At 42.9% G+C, this 19,410-nt stretch overlaps 1 protein-coding gene across 10 annotated transcripts in view; it reads left to right on the forward strand.

The window, feature by feature from the left end:
• The first annotated feature begins 6,561 nt into the window (after nucleotides 1–6,561).
• LOC120397525 (sodium channel protein type 5 subunit alpha-like) overlaps nucleotides 6,562–19,410 on the forward strand; it is a 96,140-nt gene continuing 83,291 nt past the window's right edge. For 5 of the 10 annotated variants that reach the window (XM_039523478.1, XM_039523474.1, XM_039523482.1 and 2 more), the window contains exons 1-5: nucleotides 8,751–9,460; nucleotides 11,477–11,595; nucleotides 13,657–13,773; nucleotides 15,521–15,649; nucleotides 18,559–18,650. In XM_039523478.1, coding sequence (XP_039379412.1) covers nucleotides 9,218–9,460; nucleotides 11,477–11,595; nucleotides 13,657–13,773; nucleotides 15,521–15,649; nucleotides 18,559–18,650 — 700 coding nt within the window. In that variant the 5' untranslated portion in view covers nucleotides 8,751–9,217. Of the gene's footprint in view, nucleotides 6,861–8,750; nucleotides 9,461–11,476; nucleotides 11,596–13,656; nucleotides 13,774–13,813; nucleotides 15,067–15,520; nucleotides 15,650–18,558; nucleotides 18,651–19,410 lie in introns of those variants that run through there. The other 5 variants (XM_039523475.1, XM_039523476.1, XM_039523481.1 and 2 more) reach the window with 5 other exon arrangements.

Below are 19,410 nucleotides of genomic sequence, written 5' to 3' on the forward strand. Positions count from 1 at the left end.
CAATTATGTTCCTAGGTGCCTAAGTCCCTTTTGGAAAAAAACCTGGGAATTAGGCTCCTAAATCACTTAGGTACTGTCAAAATTTTTGCCTTCTGTGTTAGTAGATCGATTGATTCTTTGCTCACATAACCTAATTAAGCAAAAAGCCATAAAATATGTATATAAGCAGAATCTGGATGAGCTCTCCCCTGATGTCTAGTGGTGAGCTGTGGAAAAAGACTTCAGAAGCTGATTTCGTTTGCATGGACACACTCATCCTGCCTAGGTGCTCAACACGATGGGACTGCTTGCCCAAATGATCACTTGTGGCTGGTGTTGGATCCCCAGTCTCCTTGTAATAAAGGGTTGTTATCATTGTTGTATGACCCAAGGGCAGCAGAACTGTACCTGGCATACCCCAATGGAGGGACTCACCCTCAACTTAACAGCACTTGCTGGGCAGGGGACATGGGTTCCAAAGCCTAATGAGTTGAGAGAGGGTAGAGACAGGTACTTGTACTTGGTGGTGGGCCCTGTTTAAGCTGAGTTAAATGTGTGTATGTGTGGCGGGTGTGTGTGTGATGACATTTTGGTAAGCGGGCAGCTGGTGGAGAGGGGCAGCAAGGGGCTAGCAGGGTGGCTGGCAGAAAGGCATGGCAAGCGGCTGGTGGAGAGGTGCGGCCAGCAGGGCAGCTTGTGGAAAGGTGTGGCAAGCGGCTAGCAGGGTGGCTGGTGGAGAGGGCCAGAGCAGAGCCCCACAGCGGCATGCCCAAGCAGTGCAGCGTGTAAGGTGCCTCCTTACCGCCCCCTGCCTTCCATACAGGGTGGGAGGTGAATTCTGAGGATGAACCTCTGCAGTCTGGGGCTGCACTGGCCAAGGACAGCAACTGTGAGTGAGATACAGAGAAGGGATGGGCATGTTAAAGGGACTTGGGTTGCTTGACTTAAGACCCTGAGGGGAAAAGGCCACCCCAACTTACTTGGGGGTCGGTCTTTTTCTCATGGTTTGTGTTTATGAACCCTGGTGTGATGTTTTCCCAGATTAATGCTGAGTTAAACTCATAAACTCATAAATTGTTCGCCCTATGTAACACTGATAGAGAGATATGCACAGCCGTTTGCCCCTCCCCCAGGTATTAATACTTACTCTGGGTTAATTAATAAGTAAAAAGTGATTTTATTAAATACAAAAAGTAGGATTTAAGTGGCTCCAAGTAATAACAGACAGAACAAAGTAAATTAACAAACAAAATAAAATAAAACACCCAAGTCTAAGACTAACACAGTAAGAAAACTAAATGCAGGTATAAATCACCCTCAGAGATGTTCCATTTGTTCTTTGATGGACTAGCCTCCTTTTAGTCTGGGTCTAGCAATCACTCACACCCCTGTAGTTACTATCCTTTGTTCCAGTTTCTTTCAGGCATCTTTTGGGGCGGAGAGGCTCTCTTGAGCCAGCTGGAGACAACATGGAGGGGCTTATATACTTGCTCTCTTGTGGGTAGAAACCCCTTCCCCTCTCCTATGGAGGATCCAGCTCCAAGATGGAGTTTTGGAGTCCCATGGGCAAGTCACATGTCCATGCATGACTCAGTTCCTTACAGGCTGATGCCTCGTTCCCAGGAAAGCCGAGATGTGGATTGGCATCTCTCGAAGTTCATTGTCAGATTAAGTGTTTCTTGATTGGGCACTTACTGAGAGTAGTCTTTTCTCAAGAAGCTGACCAAATGCTTCACTGAGGCTACTTAAAATCAAACAAGTACATAGCCAATATTCATAACTTCAAATACAAAAATGATACATGCATACAAATAGGATGATTATATCCAGTAGATCATAACCTTTGCAGAGATATGTTACATGGCATATCTAGCATAAAACATATTCCGGTTATGTCATATTTACTCTCATAAGCATATTTCTATAAAGCATGATGGAGTGCAACATTACAGCCATGTCTGGTGATTAGCTGCCCTCATGTCTGATACACCCCCTTTTTCCCACTGCTCACACTGCATCCTCTCTCATTCTCCGGACATACAGTGTTCCCTTTTTGTGATTCAGCTGTTCCTTCTTCATGTCTTGGCCCTCTGGCCAGATCATTATGTATTCCCCTTCCTGTAGTGACAAAATCCCACAGGATAAACCATCCCAGGCAGTCTTCATATTGACTGCCCTAACTGTGCCACTTTCCCAGTCGCTGGGAGGGTAACCTAGGCCTACCTTCTTACTCTGGTTTCCAGCCCAGGGATCCTCTAATCAGTGGCCAAGGTCTTCAATGTCCCACTTTGCTGCTGTTTGCTGTTTCCTACACCTTCTCTCAGGCTTCCACCCCACCACCTTCTGGGTAAACTCTTCCTTCAGGGCTTGGATCCCTGCGGTTTCTACTCTCCTCCAGTAGGTTTCCTCCTTTCTCTGTCTAATGCCTAGAGAGTGACTGCAGGCTTGCTCACTGTAGCCCTTTTTTGCTGTCATCTTCCTGGCTTTATACTAGCCCCTCCTGTTCCTTTTCAGCTGGGCTCCATTGTCAATCAGGGGTTACTTAGGCCACCTAATTCCCCTCAGATGTAGCACATCAACTTAATTGGCCCTTTTCACGCTCATTAACACTTTCCAGTCTAATGTGGTGTGAACACCCCATCACATTCCCCTTTTTGAAGTTAAATGCTGCTGTGATGGGGTTCTTTGGTATTTTTCTCCCTACAAGGATGTTAAATTAAATTACATTATGGTTGTGGTGATCAAAAGGTTCAGCTACATTCACCTCTTGGACCTGATTCTGTGCGCCACTTAGGACTAAATCAAGATTTGCCTCTCCCCTTGAGGGTTCCAGGACTAGCTGCTCCAAGAAGCAGTCATCCAGCAGGGCTCCTATTCTTAGCAAGCAGCTTAAGATGTGTCCTGGGATCTCACCCCCACTTTGAGCTTGTGGGTTCAAAGATGGGGACCCGCATGTATTCTGCCACCATGTCATAGGGTCTCACCCCCACTTTGAGCTTGTGGGTTCAAAGATGGGGACCCGACTTGGTTTCCCTCTAAACTAAAATCCTAGTTTAGATCTAGTAAGCTGCCACCACTCAATCAGGAAATGTGGATTGAGACACAGTCCTTCCCCAAAATCCTATGGGATTCCAAGAGCCCCAAATCCATGGAGTTCTTACACCCAGGAGAAACAAACCATTCCCCCTGCTTCCTCCCCCCTCCCTTTTCCTAGGAGAGATACCGGGATCTAACTACAGAGGGATACCCCCCCTTCTCTTTCCCTGAGAATCCACCCAAGGAAAGACCAAACAAGTCCTTAATAGAAAAGAATTTATTAAAGACTAAAAAGAAAATACAGAATCTCTATGAGCCCAAGCTGGACACTCATAGGGTCTAAACTTATCAATCTCTGGAGAGAATTCCCCCTCCCCCCTTTCTCAGTCAAAGCAAAATCAGCAAACAGGAATAAAGCATTTCCTTTAGCAAACACACAATTGCAAATGTAGAAAACAAATCATAAGACTAATTCGCCTTTCTAATTAATACTCACTATTAATTAGTAGAAACTACTCCAGGAGAACTTGGAGACATGACTGGCCTTTCTTAGATTCAAAAAAAAGAGAACTAACAAAGAACACAGACAAAGGCTTCCCTCCACAGAGATTTGAAATTATTTCATCTCTGATTGGTCCTTTGGTCAGGTGGTCACCAGGTACTGCATATTAACCCTTTACAGGTAAAACAGACTTTAACCCTTAACTATCTGTTTATGACACGCCCCCCAAATCGCCAACAGTGGGAACTACTGGTGGTGATTTCCTTCTAGAACTTTAAAATAAACAGATTCACAAAACACATGCACTATTACATATACTACTAAGTATGTAAACAACAAGGTATTTGACATTGAACAACACTTTTTATGCATTTGACCGGACATACTTGGCAAGGTCCTTGCCCATCCTCCCAGTGGAAGGACTTCCCCAACCTGTCTTTGGTTGTGTTCACCCCAGAATGACCACTGGGATGTCATGGCACAAGCTTAAGAGCTTGTACCGGTACTTAGTTGGAACTACCAACTCTTTTTGAGGATTGTGGCCTTTCTGGTGTCCACCAGAAAGAATGTCCTTATATAAAAGTCCTTGTTTTACAACAAACTGGAATTGGGTAGAAGAGCTGAGAGGCGGTGGGTTGCTTCGTGCCGCCGCCCAAGCTGTCTTAACGCTGTCATCGGCTTCCTGCTCAGTCTGGAACGGTTTCCTTGAAGCTGGAGACACTAGTTCCTCCTTAGACTGTGGACTTGGGCTTGGTCCCTCTGGAAGCGATGTAGGTGATGAGGTTGTTTCCATTGACTGTGAACCGCTCTCCGCTGGTGCACAAGGTGATATTTCAGGCTCTGGCTGAGCCTCTTGGGTAGAGTTGTTTGCTGCTTCTGCCAGTTCAGGCCCGCTGGCGCCCTCTGGCAGTGGAGTTGTAAGCGCTGGCGTCAGTGCTGGCGCTGGTTCTGCCGCTGGTTGCTCTTCCAGTTCCGGTCCTGGGACTGGATGTACTATGGCTGCTGTAGTTGCTGGCATGGGATCCGGTTCCACCACCTTGGTCTGGGTCTCTGGTAACACAGACCGGGTCCCGGTGGATGGCTCAGGAACAGGTATGGGAGTGCCTGCTTGTTCGGCCTGGCTGCGGGTGACCACTCCCCCCCTCTTGGCCAGCTGCACCTGGTTGGCCAAGTCTTCCCCCAGTAGCATGGGGATGGAATAATTGTTATAGACAGCAAAAGTCCACTTTCCTGACCAGTCCTTGTACTGGTCTTCAGGGATGCTGTATCCATGGCAGGTCCTTTTAAAATTTTTTGAAGAAGGCCTCAGTGTTCTCACCTGCCATGTAGGTGGGAAATTTCTTGGGATGGGGAACAGTGCCTTCTGGTGTTGGCCACACCCCTCTGCAGTCAGTGAATTTTATGTGTGGCTTGCTGGTGTTGCTTTTTGGTGCTGGTCACACCCCTCTGCAGTCAGGGAATTGGGTTGCTTGCTTCCCAATTCCTACCCTGTCTACTCGCGATTGAATAGAAAGAAACAAAAGCTTTTGATTTGCAAATGGTGTTTGCTTGTTGCTGGCTTACAAGAAACTAGAAAACCTGGTTTGGTAACTTGCCTTTAGCAATTTCTAATGCTCTCCCAGTAGGGGTCCTTCCTAACAAAAGCCTTGTTAGAAAAACCTTACAAGAAAAAAGGGAAAAAAAAAGAAAAGAAGAAGAAAAAAAAAGTCTTTTCCTAACAAAGTCTGTTAGAAAACCTTACTTCCCTCAGCTAAACCCAGCTGAAAATCTGTTTCCAAAAAAAAAAAAAATCTCCCCCTCCTGGCTTCCAAGAAGGTGGAAAAACCTGTTTTGCCACTGTCTTTTGCAAATTGCTAAGTACCCTCTCCGTATGGGGTCTCCTATAACAAAGCCTGGTTAGAAAAACTAATTCCCTCCAGCCAAACTGCTGAAACTGCTTCTAACCCTGAAAACTGCTTGAAAACTGCCTTTTCCTCAAGCTGCCTGTCCAAGCAACAAGAAAGAAAATCTGCTTCCAACAAAGCCTGCTGGAAAACTTAATTCCCTCCAGCCAAACTGCTGAAACTGCTTGTAACAATACCAGTTAGAAAAGGAATACTTGTAAACTCCCTCTTCTCTCAGGTTGCTTTCCTGCTCTAGAAGAAGAGAATAGCTCCCTTCAGCGTAGCCCAGCTGAAAAAAAAACTCCTTCTAACAATGGGTTCGAAACTCCGCTGCCACCATGTCATGAGTCTACCCTCACTTGAAACTGGGGGGTTTCAAAGTGAGGACCCGCATGTCTTCCCCCACCCCAAAATCCTTAGGGTAGGTCTCCCCTTTTGCAATCCTATGTTTGCAATTCTGTGTGTTTGTTATTGATTATTCTTAATTCTGCTTGTACTGAGAAAGAGAGAGGATTCTCTCCAGAACTTAGCAAGGTTATACCCTATGAGTGTCCAGCTTGGACTCATAGAGATTCTGTATTTTCTTGTTTTTCTTTTAATAAATTCTTTCTATAAAGATTTGATTAAATCCATTCTACTGTGGATCGGGGAAGGGGCCAAGACACTCTCTCTCAGTGATTCACAGAGTTGAATCGGTGTCTATCTCTCCAGAGTGGCTAGGAGAGAGAGACGGGGCGGGGGGGAAGTGGGCTGCTTCCCTGGGTGTGTGAGATTCAAGGAGTTTGAATCAAGGTATCTCTCTCTCCGGAGCAGGCTGGAGAGAGGGAAGAGGGGGGAGGGGGAAGGTTCCTCCTCTGTGAATTGATCTGTGTTCCCAGGGAGTGTCTTTGAAGGGAGACAGGGGGGAAACAGGGGTGTCCCGGCCCACGAAATTGACCGGGTGGTGGCAGCAAAAGGGGAGACCTACCCTAGGATTTTTGGGGTGGGGGAAGACATGCGGGTCCTCACTTTGAAACCCCCCAGTTTCAAGTGAGGGTAGACTCTGACAAGATGCTTTTACATTTTTGCTTTGTATGCTCCTTTTACAGGAGATGGAGATAGAACACTGGTATCAACTGGTTCCATGGCAGTTGGAGTTTGGCAGTTGGGCTCCAACACTTAGTTCATAGAATGGTGGACCTCTGCTGTCCATCCATTTGGGGGCAAGTGGAATCTTATTGATTTGAGGAAGGCGACAGCAAGGGGGAACTTCCAGGCTTCAAGGAAGGAATCTGTTAACTCCTTTTTCAAGAAAGCAAATTGGCTACTCTTTGATGGAATTAATGAAGAGAAAGAAACAAATGTGGCAGGGCACCTCCTCCATCTTGCTGGGCTTAGCACTTCCTCCTCTTGCAATGGGAGGGGGGCACTGGTGTGCGTCCATGGTCCGAGACTAGCGTCGATTTCTGGAGCGTTGCACTGTGGGTAGCTATCCCGTAGCTATCCCATAGTTCCCGCAGCCTCCCCCGCCCCTTGGCATTTCCGGGTTGAGATCCCAGTGCCTGATGGGGCAAAAATAATTGTCGCGGGTGGTTCTGGGTAAATGTCGTCAGTCACTCCTTCCTCTGGGAAAGCAACGGCAGACAAGCATTTTGCACCTTTTTTCCCTGGATTGCCCTGGCAGATGCCATAGCATGGCAATCATGGAGCCTGTTTTGCCTTTTGTGACTGTCACCGTATGTGTACTAGATGCCGCTGAAAGAGGCGATTCAGCAGCGCTACACAGCAGCATGCTTTTGCTTTTGCATGACAGCAGAGATGGTTATCAGCCATACTGCACCATCTACCAATCCATAAATTGGTAATAAGATGGGCATGGCTACCAGTCCTTTTGCACTGTTCCATTTGCTGCTGTCATAAGTGCCCCTGGCTGCTCTTAGCCAGGGGCGCAAAAGCCAAAATTGGGAATGACTCCCTGAGTCAATCCCTCCTTTTTGGTATCTAAAAATAGAATCAGTCCTGCCTAGAATATGGGCAAGTGTACTAGAGAACCACTGTATCAGAGAACCAGAGAGCACAGCTGCTCTGTGTCAGATCCTGCAGAAATTATGAGCTGTATGCTATTCACAGGGGGTGCTCCTGCAACAACCCCACCTGTTCATTTCATTCTTCCCCCAGCCTTCATGGGCTACTGTAGCATTGTCCCCCCACTTGTGTGATGAAGTAATAAAGAATGCAGGAATAAGACACAGTGACTTGTTAGGGAAGGCAGCCTCCAGCTGCTATGATAGTCCAGACAGGACAGTAAGGAGTGTGTAGGAGAGGAGCCCAGCATCCCTCTGCTAGTTCAGGGGCACTTGAATCTTTTCTTTACACATGAAGGGTGGGGGCTGATGGAGCTCAGCCCCCTGTTGCTATGACGATGATGGATATCAGCCATACTGCACCATCTACCAGGAAAAATTAGGACCAGGCGCCCTTGATCGACCTGACCGATGCTAGTACGCATGGTTACCAGCCCTTTTGCACTGCCCCATGTGCCAATAGGCTGATGATGACGATGGGTATCAATCTTATTGCACCATCAGCCACCCATGGTGGGGGGGGGGAGCAAGGATGTTGGTGTTGAGTGCTGCACCATCCCGTCTATCTGCAGCATTCAGTAAAGATAGGGCGACATGTAAAACAGTCAAGAGAGGATTGTTTTCCCTTTCACTTCTGGGGGTGGGTGGGGGGGTGCGTAAATTGCCTAGCTATGCCCTGACCCACCGCGGACACTGTTTTTGACCCTAGAAGCATTTGGAGCTCAGCCAAGAATGCAAATGCTTTTCAGAGACTGCAGGAACTGTGGGATAGCTTGAGTCCTCCAGTCCATGAGCGTCCATTTGATTCTTTGGCTTTCCGTTACGCTTGCCACGCAGCAGTGCGCTGAGTCCCTGCTATGGCATCTGTCTGGAGATATTTAAAAAATGATTTTGAATTTCGTCTTCTGTAACGGAGCGCTGATAGAACAGTTTTGCCTGCCCTTACAGCGATCACGTCCGCATCGTCCATGCTGGAGCTCTTTCTTTATTTTGATTTTTAACTGCATCACCACCCATGCTGATCAGAGCTCCACGCTGGGCAAACAGGAAATATTCAAAAGTTTGCGGGGCTTTTCCTGTCTACCTGGCCACTGCATCCGAGTTCAGATTGCTGTCCAGAGCGGTCAGTGGTGCACTGTGGGATACCGCCCGGAGGCCAATACCGTCGATCAGCGGCCACACTAACCCTAATCCGATATGGTAATACCGATACTAGTGCTACTCCTCTCGTTAGGGAGGAGTACAGAAACCGGTTTAAAGAGCCATTAAAATCGATATAAGGTGCCTCCTAGTGTGGACGGTTGTGGCGTTAAATCGGTTTTACGCTCCTAAAACCGGTTTAAAAGCGTAGTGTAGACCAAGCCACAGTCTCCTCTTTCACCAGAAGAGGGGTTTGTAAAGGTCTTGGGCAGCCCTTAATTGGTCTCCAGAAACCCCTGATTAACCCAAGATAAACCCTTGTCAGTTTACATGGAAAAAGGCTAAAATATCTAACATGCACCACTCTCTTACAGCTGTCCAGCCTGACTTTGTCACATAAGACATCTCATTTAATAGGTAATGCAAGTTTTGGTTGTTGGTGGTTTTGTTTTGTTTGCCTAGGAGACTGACAGCTACAAAATCAGGTGTAGTTATAAGCCAACTGTGGTTGGTTGTATTTGACAGGTTTTTGGTAGTCACTTACGTTGATACCTCTTGTTAGCTGTTTCCACTACTAGGTATACAATCTATAACAGGAGGAAAAGGATGAAAAGATGGCTGACTTCTCTCTACCATGTTCTAACAATTTCTGCAAGTTCACGCGTGAATCCTTGGCTGCTATTGAGAAGCGAATCGCTGCCAAGAAGGAATGCGTAGGTCAGAAGCCTGAAGAGAAACCTCGGCCCCAGCTTGACTTGAAGACTTTCCAGAAGCTGCCTGCTCTCTATGGAAATCCCCCTCAGGAGCTCATTGGGGAACCACTGGAGGATCTTGACCCTTACTACAGTGATCACAAGGTTAGACCCATCCAAAAAGTTTGTTGTTTTAACTTTGCTTTATTAAGAAGTGCAGAGAAGAAATGCTTATGCTGAGGGATATGATTTTTATGCCTCCATGACCAGTTGTTAGTAGAGAGCCTTTTCTGGTTTATGGGTCAGAAAGCTAAATTTGGCAGTGCTTCCTTTGAATGATTATATTAAGACAGCTGTATTAAATCAGGTTATATTAAAACAGGTACCTAACATACTTGGAGTACTAAGCGATAATGTAATAAAACCTTAACTTTATAATCTACTAATCAAACAGAATGAAATTAATCAGCATGAGGCATATGCACCACTTACTTTCTGCTTTAGCTGGGGTCGGCAACCTTTCAGAAGTGCTGTGCCGAGTCTTCATTTATTCACTCTAATTTAAGGTTTCACATGCCTGTAATACATTTTAATGTTTTTAGAAGGTCTCTTTCTATAAGTCTATAAACTATTGTTGTATGTAAAGTAAATAAGGTCTTTAAAATGTTTAAGAACCTTCATTTAAAACTAAATTAAAATGCAGAGCCCTTCGGACCGGTGGCCAGGACCAAGGCAGTGTGAGTGCCACTGAAAATCAGCTCGCGTGCCGCCTTCAGCACCCGTGCCATAGGTTGCCTACCCCTGGCTTAAGCTATCCAAATAGGGCTCAAGTGGGACTTTGGTGGTGTATGTTAGCCCTCTTCACAAAGATGAATTTCACCCACACTGAATATAACATTGGACACAATATAAAATCTGTTACTACATGATGACAGAAAATTGAGTTATTGGTTATCTAAAGTATCTTCCAGCCTACTAGACCTATGTGTAGGCTGATCAAAGACACTACATTACATGTAGCCTCTCTCTAAAGCCTGCTGATAGTCAGAATCACTTAATACAGTCTATTTCCTATGTTACAAATTTTAACAAGGAAATACAGAAAATAAATATATATATATTTACAGAACCACCAGTTCTTTGACAATGTTTTCTATAGAATATATTTTAGCCTTTAAAATATACATGAAATTCTGAGACTTGAACCCACACTCTGGTTCGAGCCCTATCCCCCAAGCTAATGGGATGGGTTTTTCCAAGGATTTCCTGTTGCAGTTGTTACATCTTGTATAAATAATTCATTATTCATTGGCACAGGGACATGAGCCCAGGTCTCCCATATGCCCAGGTGAGTTCCAAAACACCTGAGCAATAGAGTCAGTCTCTCTCTGGTCCAAAGAATATTTAGTTATTTATTCAAAGTGGAAGAGCTCCAACTGGAGAAATTGAGAAAGGGAGGAAGAACAACTGACTGTATATCCCAGTTGTTAGGACACTCCCCTTTTCCAGTTTTTAGCGGAAATTCCAGGGTCCCTGGTTTTTCAGAAATTCCACCCTGAACCCGAGAAACCTTCCCAATTAAAAGATCAGCTAAACCACCTCTTTGGTAGGAAAATCAGTATTTTTTTATGAAAAACTGTTATTGAAAAATTCTGAACCAGTTCTAATGTCAATATTAGTGAATTCTGAGAAAGTGGTTCAGTAAATAAAGGCCCTGATCCTGCAAATGCTTACAGACGAATGGAAATTGACTCTCACATGAGTTGTCCCATTTACGTTATTGGGAATACTGACATGAGTAAAATGACGACTTTGCGCATTCTTTTTAAGATCAGGGCTAAAGAAGGAAGTTTCCTACTGAGAACTTCCAACTGATTAATTAATAGCCTAAATTTTCCTTGGGAAAAAAAGGATATGTAATGTGTTCTCCATAGTAAACAATATTTCTTACTGATTCATTGAAAATTGTGTGGTATAAATATATAACAAATCAAAAGGTATGACAAGAATTACAAAAAAAGTCTTTCAGTTTAAACAAACAAAGTGCAAGCCCAGACATCAAACTTTTACCTATAATCTGCAGCGCTGGCCACAGATACAAACCATTAACATCCTTAATTCAATTTCTGTAAAAGTTTGATTTATTTAATATTATCTCTCATTTTTTTGTTTTCTTTAAAGACATTTATGGTACTGAACAAAGGAAAAACAATCTTCCGATTTACTGCCACACGTGCCTTGTGTATACTTAGCCCTTTCCATTCAATCAGAAGAGCAGCGATTAAAATTTTGGTTCACAAATATCCTTTCAGTTGGCTTTACTCATTCTATTTTTTTAATAATAATACAAGATAATGAGTGTTATACTGTGCTTGTTATATGCTAGCTCTAGCCTTTTTCTAAAAGCAATAATACATGTGCTCCAGATAGCTCACGGATAATTTTGAATGATTTTAGAAATGACTATTATTAGTATATGAAACTGGAAAGTACAGGGATAGATCTGCAAAGAGGAAGGATGGCCTTGGAAATCAGGTAACAGAGGGCCCAATTCTGATCTCACTATACCTGTGTAAGTTGGGAGTAATGTCATTAAAGTCAATGCAGCAAAGAGTCCTGTGGCACCTTATAGACTAACAGACGTATTGGAGCATGAGCTTTCGTGGGTGAATACCCACTTCGTCGGATGCAAAGTCAATGTGCTTGGTTCATTAGAGTGTTTCACCAGTTTTACACTGTGAAGTTACACTGGAGTACCACAGTGATACTTAGACCCAAGAGAGGGCATGATCCTGCCACTGTACGGATCTCAGAGTGCCACCAATCACATGGAGCCCTGCAAAGGTGTTATGACAACCCTGAGGAGAAGGATGTTCTGTAATCCAGAGCCCATCCTAGCAGCAGCGGACAGGCTCCGATGGAGAGGTGTTGCATATGGCTCTGCAACAGTACAAGGAGGGTGATTTTTGTGTAGGGTCACCTGTCCAGCATGCTGAAGTGTGATCGCATGGGCTGGCCAGCCTACTTCAGACATGCCCCTTCTCCAGCAGGACTGCCTGTGTTCATGTCCATGGTGCTTTTGGTGCAGCTGTTGGGTCTCTGGAGGTCCCTGTCTGAAAGGATGGCTCCTAAACTTGCAGCTGGTAGGCATAGGGGAATCCTGCTTCCTGGATTGCATGTCTACAGGGAGTGTGGTGTCCCACCCCTTCTGCCCTCTGCACACTCCTCCAGAGCTAGCTGCACATGGATCATATCTGTGATGTGGTGACTGTATCTACTTAGCTGTCTGCACCAGTTGCAAGTGGGGATCTGCACCAGCGATGCTACTGAGCTGTGCTCAGTGCTTTTGTAGATCCCGTGTGTGTGGGAGTGCAAACCCCTGGCACCACTTTCAGGCTCACACCCATAGTTACTATACTATAAAATCAGTGTCAGTGATATCAGGATCAGTTCCCTGGATTGTGTTCCTGGCTCTTTCTTTGTGATCTTGGATGAGTGACTTAACCACTTGGTTTTTTATCTGTAAAAAGGGCATAATACAATACATGCCTCAGAGTTTCATGAGGAATTCACTGTTATTACCTTTACTTTTATTGCATTAGTGCCCAAGGGCACCAGTCAGATGCAATACAGACACATACAAAGTCATGGTTCCTGCCCTAGAGAGCTTATAATACAATTTAAGATGGAGACTCCACAAATGAGTGTAACAAATTATATGAGGGAAGAGGAAGGGTAGAAGGAGAGTAGTGCCAAGCAGTGATATATTTTCCACACGTATCTTTTTGAACAAACGTTTTTTGTGTGAGGCAGATGGTCTTGTGGCTAAGGAACTGACCTGAGACATTGACATCTGGATTCAATTCTCACCTGTCACAACTATCTGTGTCACCCGGGGCGAGTCACTTCGGCCCAGTTCCACAAAGCTACTTAGGCTCCTCACTTCCATTGAAATCTAAACACCTTTGTGGATCTGGGGCCTTTATCTCTTTGCACTTCAGTTTCTCATTTGTAAAATGAGGATAAAAATATATCCTTTTCCTCCCTCATTGTCATTCTTTCCTATTTAGACCCTGAGCCCTTTGAGGTAGGAACTGTTTTTTATTAAGTTTTACATGTGATGCCTTGTGCAATGAAGTCTCAATCTTAGTTGCTTAGACACTACTGTATTATAAATAATGTTAATAATAGTGTATTATGCGGTGACATTAATTAAAATGAATAACATCAAAATAAAACTGTTAAGCATGTCAGAGAATTTGAAATCAAATATTAAATCCACAACTGTTAAAACACTTTGTGTATTAGTGACATTTTCTGATTATACAATAATGTTCTTTACCTTAACTCCTGTTACTTACATTGTTCACTATGTTTATTATGTGCACTATTTTAACCAATTGTGTCTTCATGGCTATGTCAGACACTCCTGGGAAGTCTAAGTCACTTGACTCTCCCAGCTGGAGCAAGTATGTTGAGTAAGTATTTCTGTAGGAATTTATTTTTCCTAATTCTCTAGTTCTAATTAATTAGTTAATTGGCCTAATCTTGTAGTCCTCTCATAAGGTAATGTCATATTGGAGTCAGTAGGAATTTTGCTTCTGTTAGAACTTCAGGATTATTGCTTTGTGGAAATAGGGCCATCATCTATTTTCATTTGCTCCACTGTAAACCCAGAGTAACACATTGGAGAGCAGAATCTGAGCCATGAAGGGAAAAAAAGTGCTAAATTTCTTTTATTGTTTATCTTTCCTCCACCTTTCATTGCTCTAATCCCTGAGGTCCTTCCTCAGTTTTTACTCATTGCTTTCCCAGACAAGTCTCCCACCAATGTCAATACTGAATAAGGATTTGAAGATGTGATCCTTTGTCTTTTTAAATTTCTTTCAGTAATGTTGATTTGTGCACTATTTGCTCTAGTAAAATATTCTGTCAGATGCTTTTTGCTAGTGGAACTCTGTCTTCAGCATTGCCAGTTCTTGCAATGTTATCACTTTCACTATATATCACAATATTTAGTATTTTGTCTTAAAGCCCCAGCTCTTAGAGTCATGTTAAAACCTAAAAATCTCAGATTTCAGAAAAAAAGGTACAATTCTAGTCCTCCTAGTTGTAGAGGAAAACTTGAAAATGTGACCCCCTAATAGCCTCAACAACAGAAGGCAAAGAAAAAGAACCCCAAATGTATTATTTCTAAATGTCATTATTTTTAGGCCAATTGTGTGACATTTTCAGGCCTCACTCATGAGTTTTGAACACTTGCTGCTGGCAATCCTGTAGTGAACTCTATGTAGCTGGATCCCTGCACCTGCACAAATTCCATTAACATCACTGCAGCTCCTCCTCTTTTGGAGTACATTGCAGGATCAGCATCTGAATTAACAACTTTCAGTCTATCAGCTCATCCACTTTGCTAACTGTAATATCTGAATAAATAAATGATTTTAATATATCTCTCCATTTGTAATGGTGTGCTGCCCTAAGTTTCTATGTAAGGGAGTCAGAATTTAGACAGAATATTATATGCTGTGAGAATTGAAAATGCTGTTTGAATGAATTCAGACAGTATTTTCAGAATATTTTTTTCTCAGTGAAAAGGGCTAAATTGCTGTTAAATAATTTCTGAACATATTTTCTGCGTATCAGATGCTTTTAGAATTCCCGCAGGAGACCTCGGTCTTGCTGAAGTGACAAGTGCACTCAGAAAAGCCAGCAGAGCATTTACTGACAATTTCCATTTAAAACAATGCTGCCTTTAAAATGAAGATCCTGTAAGTTTGTATTCTGTACGTTTTTTTTCAATGTTCTTTAAAGAAATGGCTACCAGATTCACAAACTGACCAACATACAGCTATTTTGGCACATTGACAAGTGATGATATGAATTATCTTCAAAAATTTTAAAAGTGGCCTGTGATTTTGGATACCTCAAATTTGGAGTGCCTAACATTTTAGCAAAGAAAATTGTCAAAGGCAAGTGAATATGCTGCAGACACAGATGTTGATAACTGCATCCAGACTGCTGTCAGCTAATATCTCAAATTGCCTGTGAGTTAGGTCCTGATCCAACACCCATAGAAATCGATGGAGCCTTTCCATTATCTTCAACGGGGCCATTGGACCTGCTCCCGGGGGCTCTGAGGGAGCTCACAGAGTGAGTACACTGAATGTGCCTCCTCCACTAATTGCTAATGTTCTCGCATTTCTTGGACACTTTACTCCCCAGATACACTTTCACTGGCATTTACACTTTTGAAGTATTGATAAAAATATTGGCAAGAGGATTCTGTCTGAATGAATTCACTTTCCTTCGAGATCTATGGAATTGGTTGGATTTCAGTGTCATTGTTCTGGCGTAAGTAAGGGTGTATATGTATATTAAGGGATATCATGCAGTTAAAGTATTTTTGCTTGTTTTGATTTTTTCTCTAACTTTTCACTGAAGTGTCTAAATTGTTGTACTTTGCACCCAAGACACAAAATCATTTTAAGGAGCAATAACTGTATCTGGAAAAGCTATCGAGTGCTCCTGTATCCCCTTCATTGTAAGGTGTAGAGGATAGCAACAGTATGCCAATCCCTCAAAAGAGGATAAAAGGGACTGCACAGAGGGCAAAGACAGCAATAAGAGACACTGTATTCCATCACATCGAAACCAGCAGCCCCTTTATTTGAAATAGGGAAAGGATCTGACCTGACAGGCAGTGAGATTTAATATCATGGAGTGTGTATGTGTGCATGCATGTGTGTGCATGCATGTGTGTGAAGGCACTTTGGCCACGTACATAGACACCATTGTAGTCAGTGAATCAAATCTGGGATTTTGTCACCAGAAATACAATCTGAACTTGAACTACTGAAGTTAGAAAGCTATTACAGTGACAGCCACAGGAGGGAAATAAAATCAAACCCATTAAGCCACTGTATTATAGACTCTTCCTATTATTACACAAGCAGGTCAAGAATATTTGCAATCCGCAGCTCAAGACTCATAGGGGATGTCCATTTTTATGTTAGTTTCCTTTCAAATATAAGTACCAATAGGAGGCAGAACCTATTAGTCCAGGTTTTATTTGATTACTCCAAACATTCCAGAGTGGTGTGAGTTCCAAGGACACTGGGTCTTTTAGTTCCTTCTGTCTTGGTTTCTTTTTATCACAGTAAGGCAATAAACAGGCAATACTATCATCCATAGCATTTCCAATGTTTTTATTGTAGTAGATTGTATGGGATACACTCCATAACAACAGTGGCTGGAGCTACTCCCTGCAGAGTTCCTCTGAGCTGTCTGCACAGACAGCTTTTAACTCACTATGTCTCCCAGTGACAGCACACTGACTGCAGCCAGGGCCGGCTCCAGCGTTTTTGCTGCCCCAAGCAGTGGGGAAAAAAAGCCGCGATCGACAGCAGCTCTACCGCCGCCGCTTCATTCCCTGGCGAATTGCTGCTGAAGAGCCGGACATGCCGCCTGCTGCTGGCTGCCCCAAGCACCTGCTTGCTGCGCTGGTGCCTGGAGCCGGCCCTGACTGCAGCCCAGTCAACGAAGAGGAGACGAGGAACTTCCTACCGCACACACAAATACAGCCACGGACTTTAGAGTTCCATTATATCAGTGGTTCCCAAACTTTAACAACCTGTGAACCCCTTTCACTAAAATGTCAAGTATCGCGAACCCCTCCTAAAAATGAATATTTCCAGGGATTTTCTCTTTTACCTGAGTATAAATTATAAAAGCAGTGATCTTGGAAATATAAAATTTGTTTTTATGACGTTTATTCACACTATTATTATTTATTATTACAGTATTTTTATTACATTATGAAAATGACAACACTCTTCCAAGATTTCACTTTCATAGCTTGTATCACTTTGAATAAGCCTGTTTCATCAAGGAGTATCAGATGTGAAACAGCAGGAAGGTATTTAAGAAGCCAACTCAAAGTTCCTCCTACACAGGCATTCAGGTCTTGAGTAGTCCAGCCAAACAACACATGTTACGAAGCTTAAACTTGTTCTTCATAATAATTTTAAAACAGTGCTAGGTGCCTATTTAATTTTAAAAACAGCAAAAAATATCCACCTCCCTTTCCATTTCGTATAAGGAGTCTTGAAATTTAAATCTCCTCAGTGTGACATATATGCTTGCTTTGATCTGCATAGCTATTGGAAGTCCAAGGGACAGCTCTGTCCACCATTAGAGAATTTTTTTCCGAGAACCCCTGTAACATTTCGCAAACCCCCAGGGGTTCACAAACCTCAGTTTGGGAACCACTGCATTATATCCATAGGTCCTTTTTTGTTACTAGTTCGCCTGGCACTATTGGCTATTGTTCTAAGGGAAAGAATATCAAAATGATACCATCAAAGGAAAAGAGAAATGTGGAATTACACGTGCCTCTGTTAGTGTGTGTAAGGGAAGCTTTGCTGTGGTCTTTCCCATCTTTGCTCCAAACAAACCAGATTGTGTGTAAAATAAACTAGGAGAAACATTCTGAGTCATTCCGAGTCCAAGTCCGATCTCATTAATATCTCTCCCCGTGAAGTTGTGACTCACTCAAAGTCTCAAGCTTGACCTCCTGCTTCGCCAAAAGAACTGTGTGTGTGTGTGTGTGTGTGTGTGTGTGTGTGTGTGTGTAGGAAGGAATAATATCAGATAGAGCTGAGAAGCAGAGAAGAGCAAAGGCTGTAGCTGATAGCTATTGGGGACTCTGTGTTATGGGAGGACGTTAGGCATCTTTTGTGGAATGGGGCTATTTGGGGGGAGAACTGATTACTTTGCATTATGGGAATATGGGACACAGTTCTAAAGGAGAGATTCAATTCATTTTGTTTTAGGGAGGAAAATGGATTTTTTTTAGGCGGTAAGCCTGTGATGCAGGGGAATTGATAGGTTTATTGTGGATGTAGGGAGGAGGCATATTTTGAAGTTTTACTTGAGGATCTCTTCAAAAAGAAATTATTCTCTTCTTCCTCTTCCTTTAAATACATGATTTTAAATAATGTCTGTGTTATTTCAGTTTAAATTTAAAAGTGTATTGTAGGAAGCTGGCAACATGCATAATCAAGCACTGCCATGTAAATAGGTTCTATTTGAAGTAACCAGGAAATAGATTTATAATACTTAGGATGAGCCCTTGACATGTGGTTTGTTAATGCACAAAATATTATATACTCAGAAGGGTTAGCAGTTAGGAAAAGGCATATAAAATAGTTGCTTTGTTCATTCAATTCAATAGCATATTGTGTCATGTCTTGATTTTACAGATATGCAGCGATATTTAGTGATCTAGGCAGTGTTTCAGTCCTTCGCACATTCAGGGTTCTGAGAGCTTTAAAAACCATTTCAATAGTCCCAGGTAAGAAGCCCAGATCTTTGAGTATTTTCTGCCAACTACAAGTGATTTTCTCCTCCAACTATTTTATTATTGTTTTTTATTTGTTTGTTTTTTCAAGTCTTCTGTCTTTTTTATCTGTACAACTTTCAGCTGTTACAGATACCACTGAATTTGTGGACATGGATGGTGTCTCAGGATTGTTGGCCCAGTCAGAATGATTTAAGCACTGGAAACAATTTGCCATCTAATTTATTTTGTTTATTTATGTCTTTGAGGATTTTGTTTGATCTTTATATCGTCTATTACCCAGAAAGCCCTTCTAATTGTTCTTGTTTACCATTGTTTTGACTGTGCAATGTCAATACCTCAACAGACTTGTGCTTTATAATTAATATTTATTATTATTGGGTCAGATCCTATTCAGTTTTTGCTTATTTCTTAATCAGGATAGTCAATTAGGTATTGCCTGATTAAGGAAGGGCTGTATAAAACTTGAATAAGGTCAATGAATCTGGTCCATTGGTCTCTTTCTGGTCTGTCTGTATTATTTTCTGTATGTCTCTTGTGTTCACAGGTCCTCCCTAGGTAGCATCCCTGTAAATTTTATTAGCATAATGCTTATTCCCCTTTCTAGATAAGACAGACTATCCTGATCCTTGCATGGAGGAAGGTGCAATTCATGGGGGAAGAACATAAGAAGTCTTCTGCCCTCCATACAGCCTGCTTTCCCCACAAAAGTACTAGGGATAAATGTGTGTAAGGGAAAACTCTACATTTCTCA

This window comes from Mauremys reevesii, linkage group 2, assembly GCF_016161935.1.
Source record: "Mauremys reevesii isolate NIE-2019 linkage group 2, ASM1616193v1, whole genome shotgun sequence".
NCBI classification, from domain to species: Eukaryota; Metazoa; Chordata; order Testudines; family Geoemydidae; genus Mauremys; species Mauremys reevesii.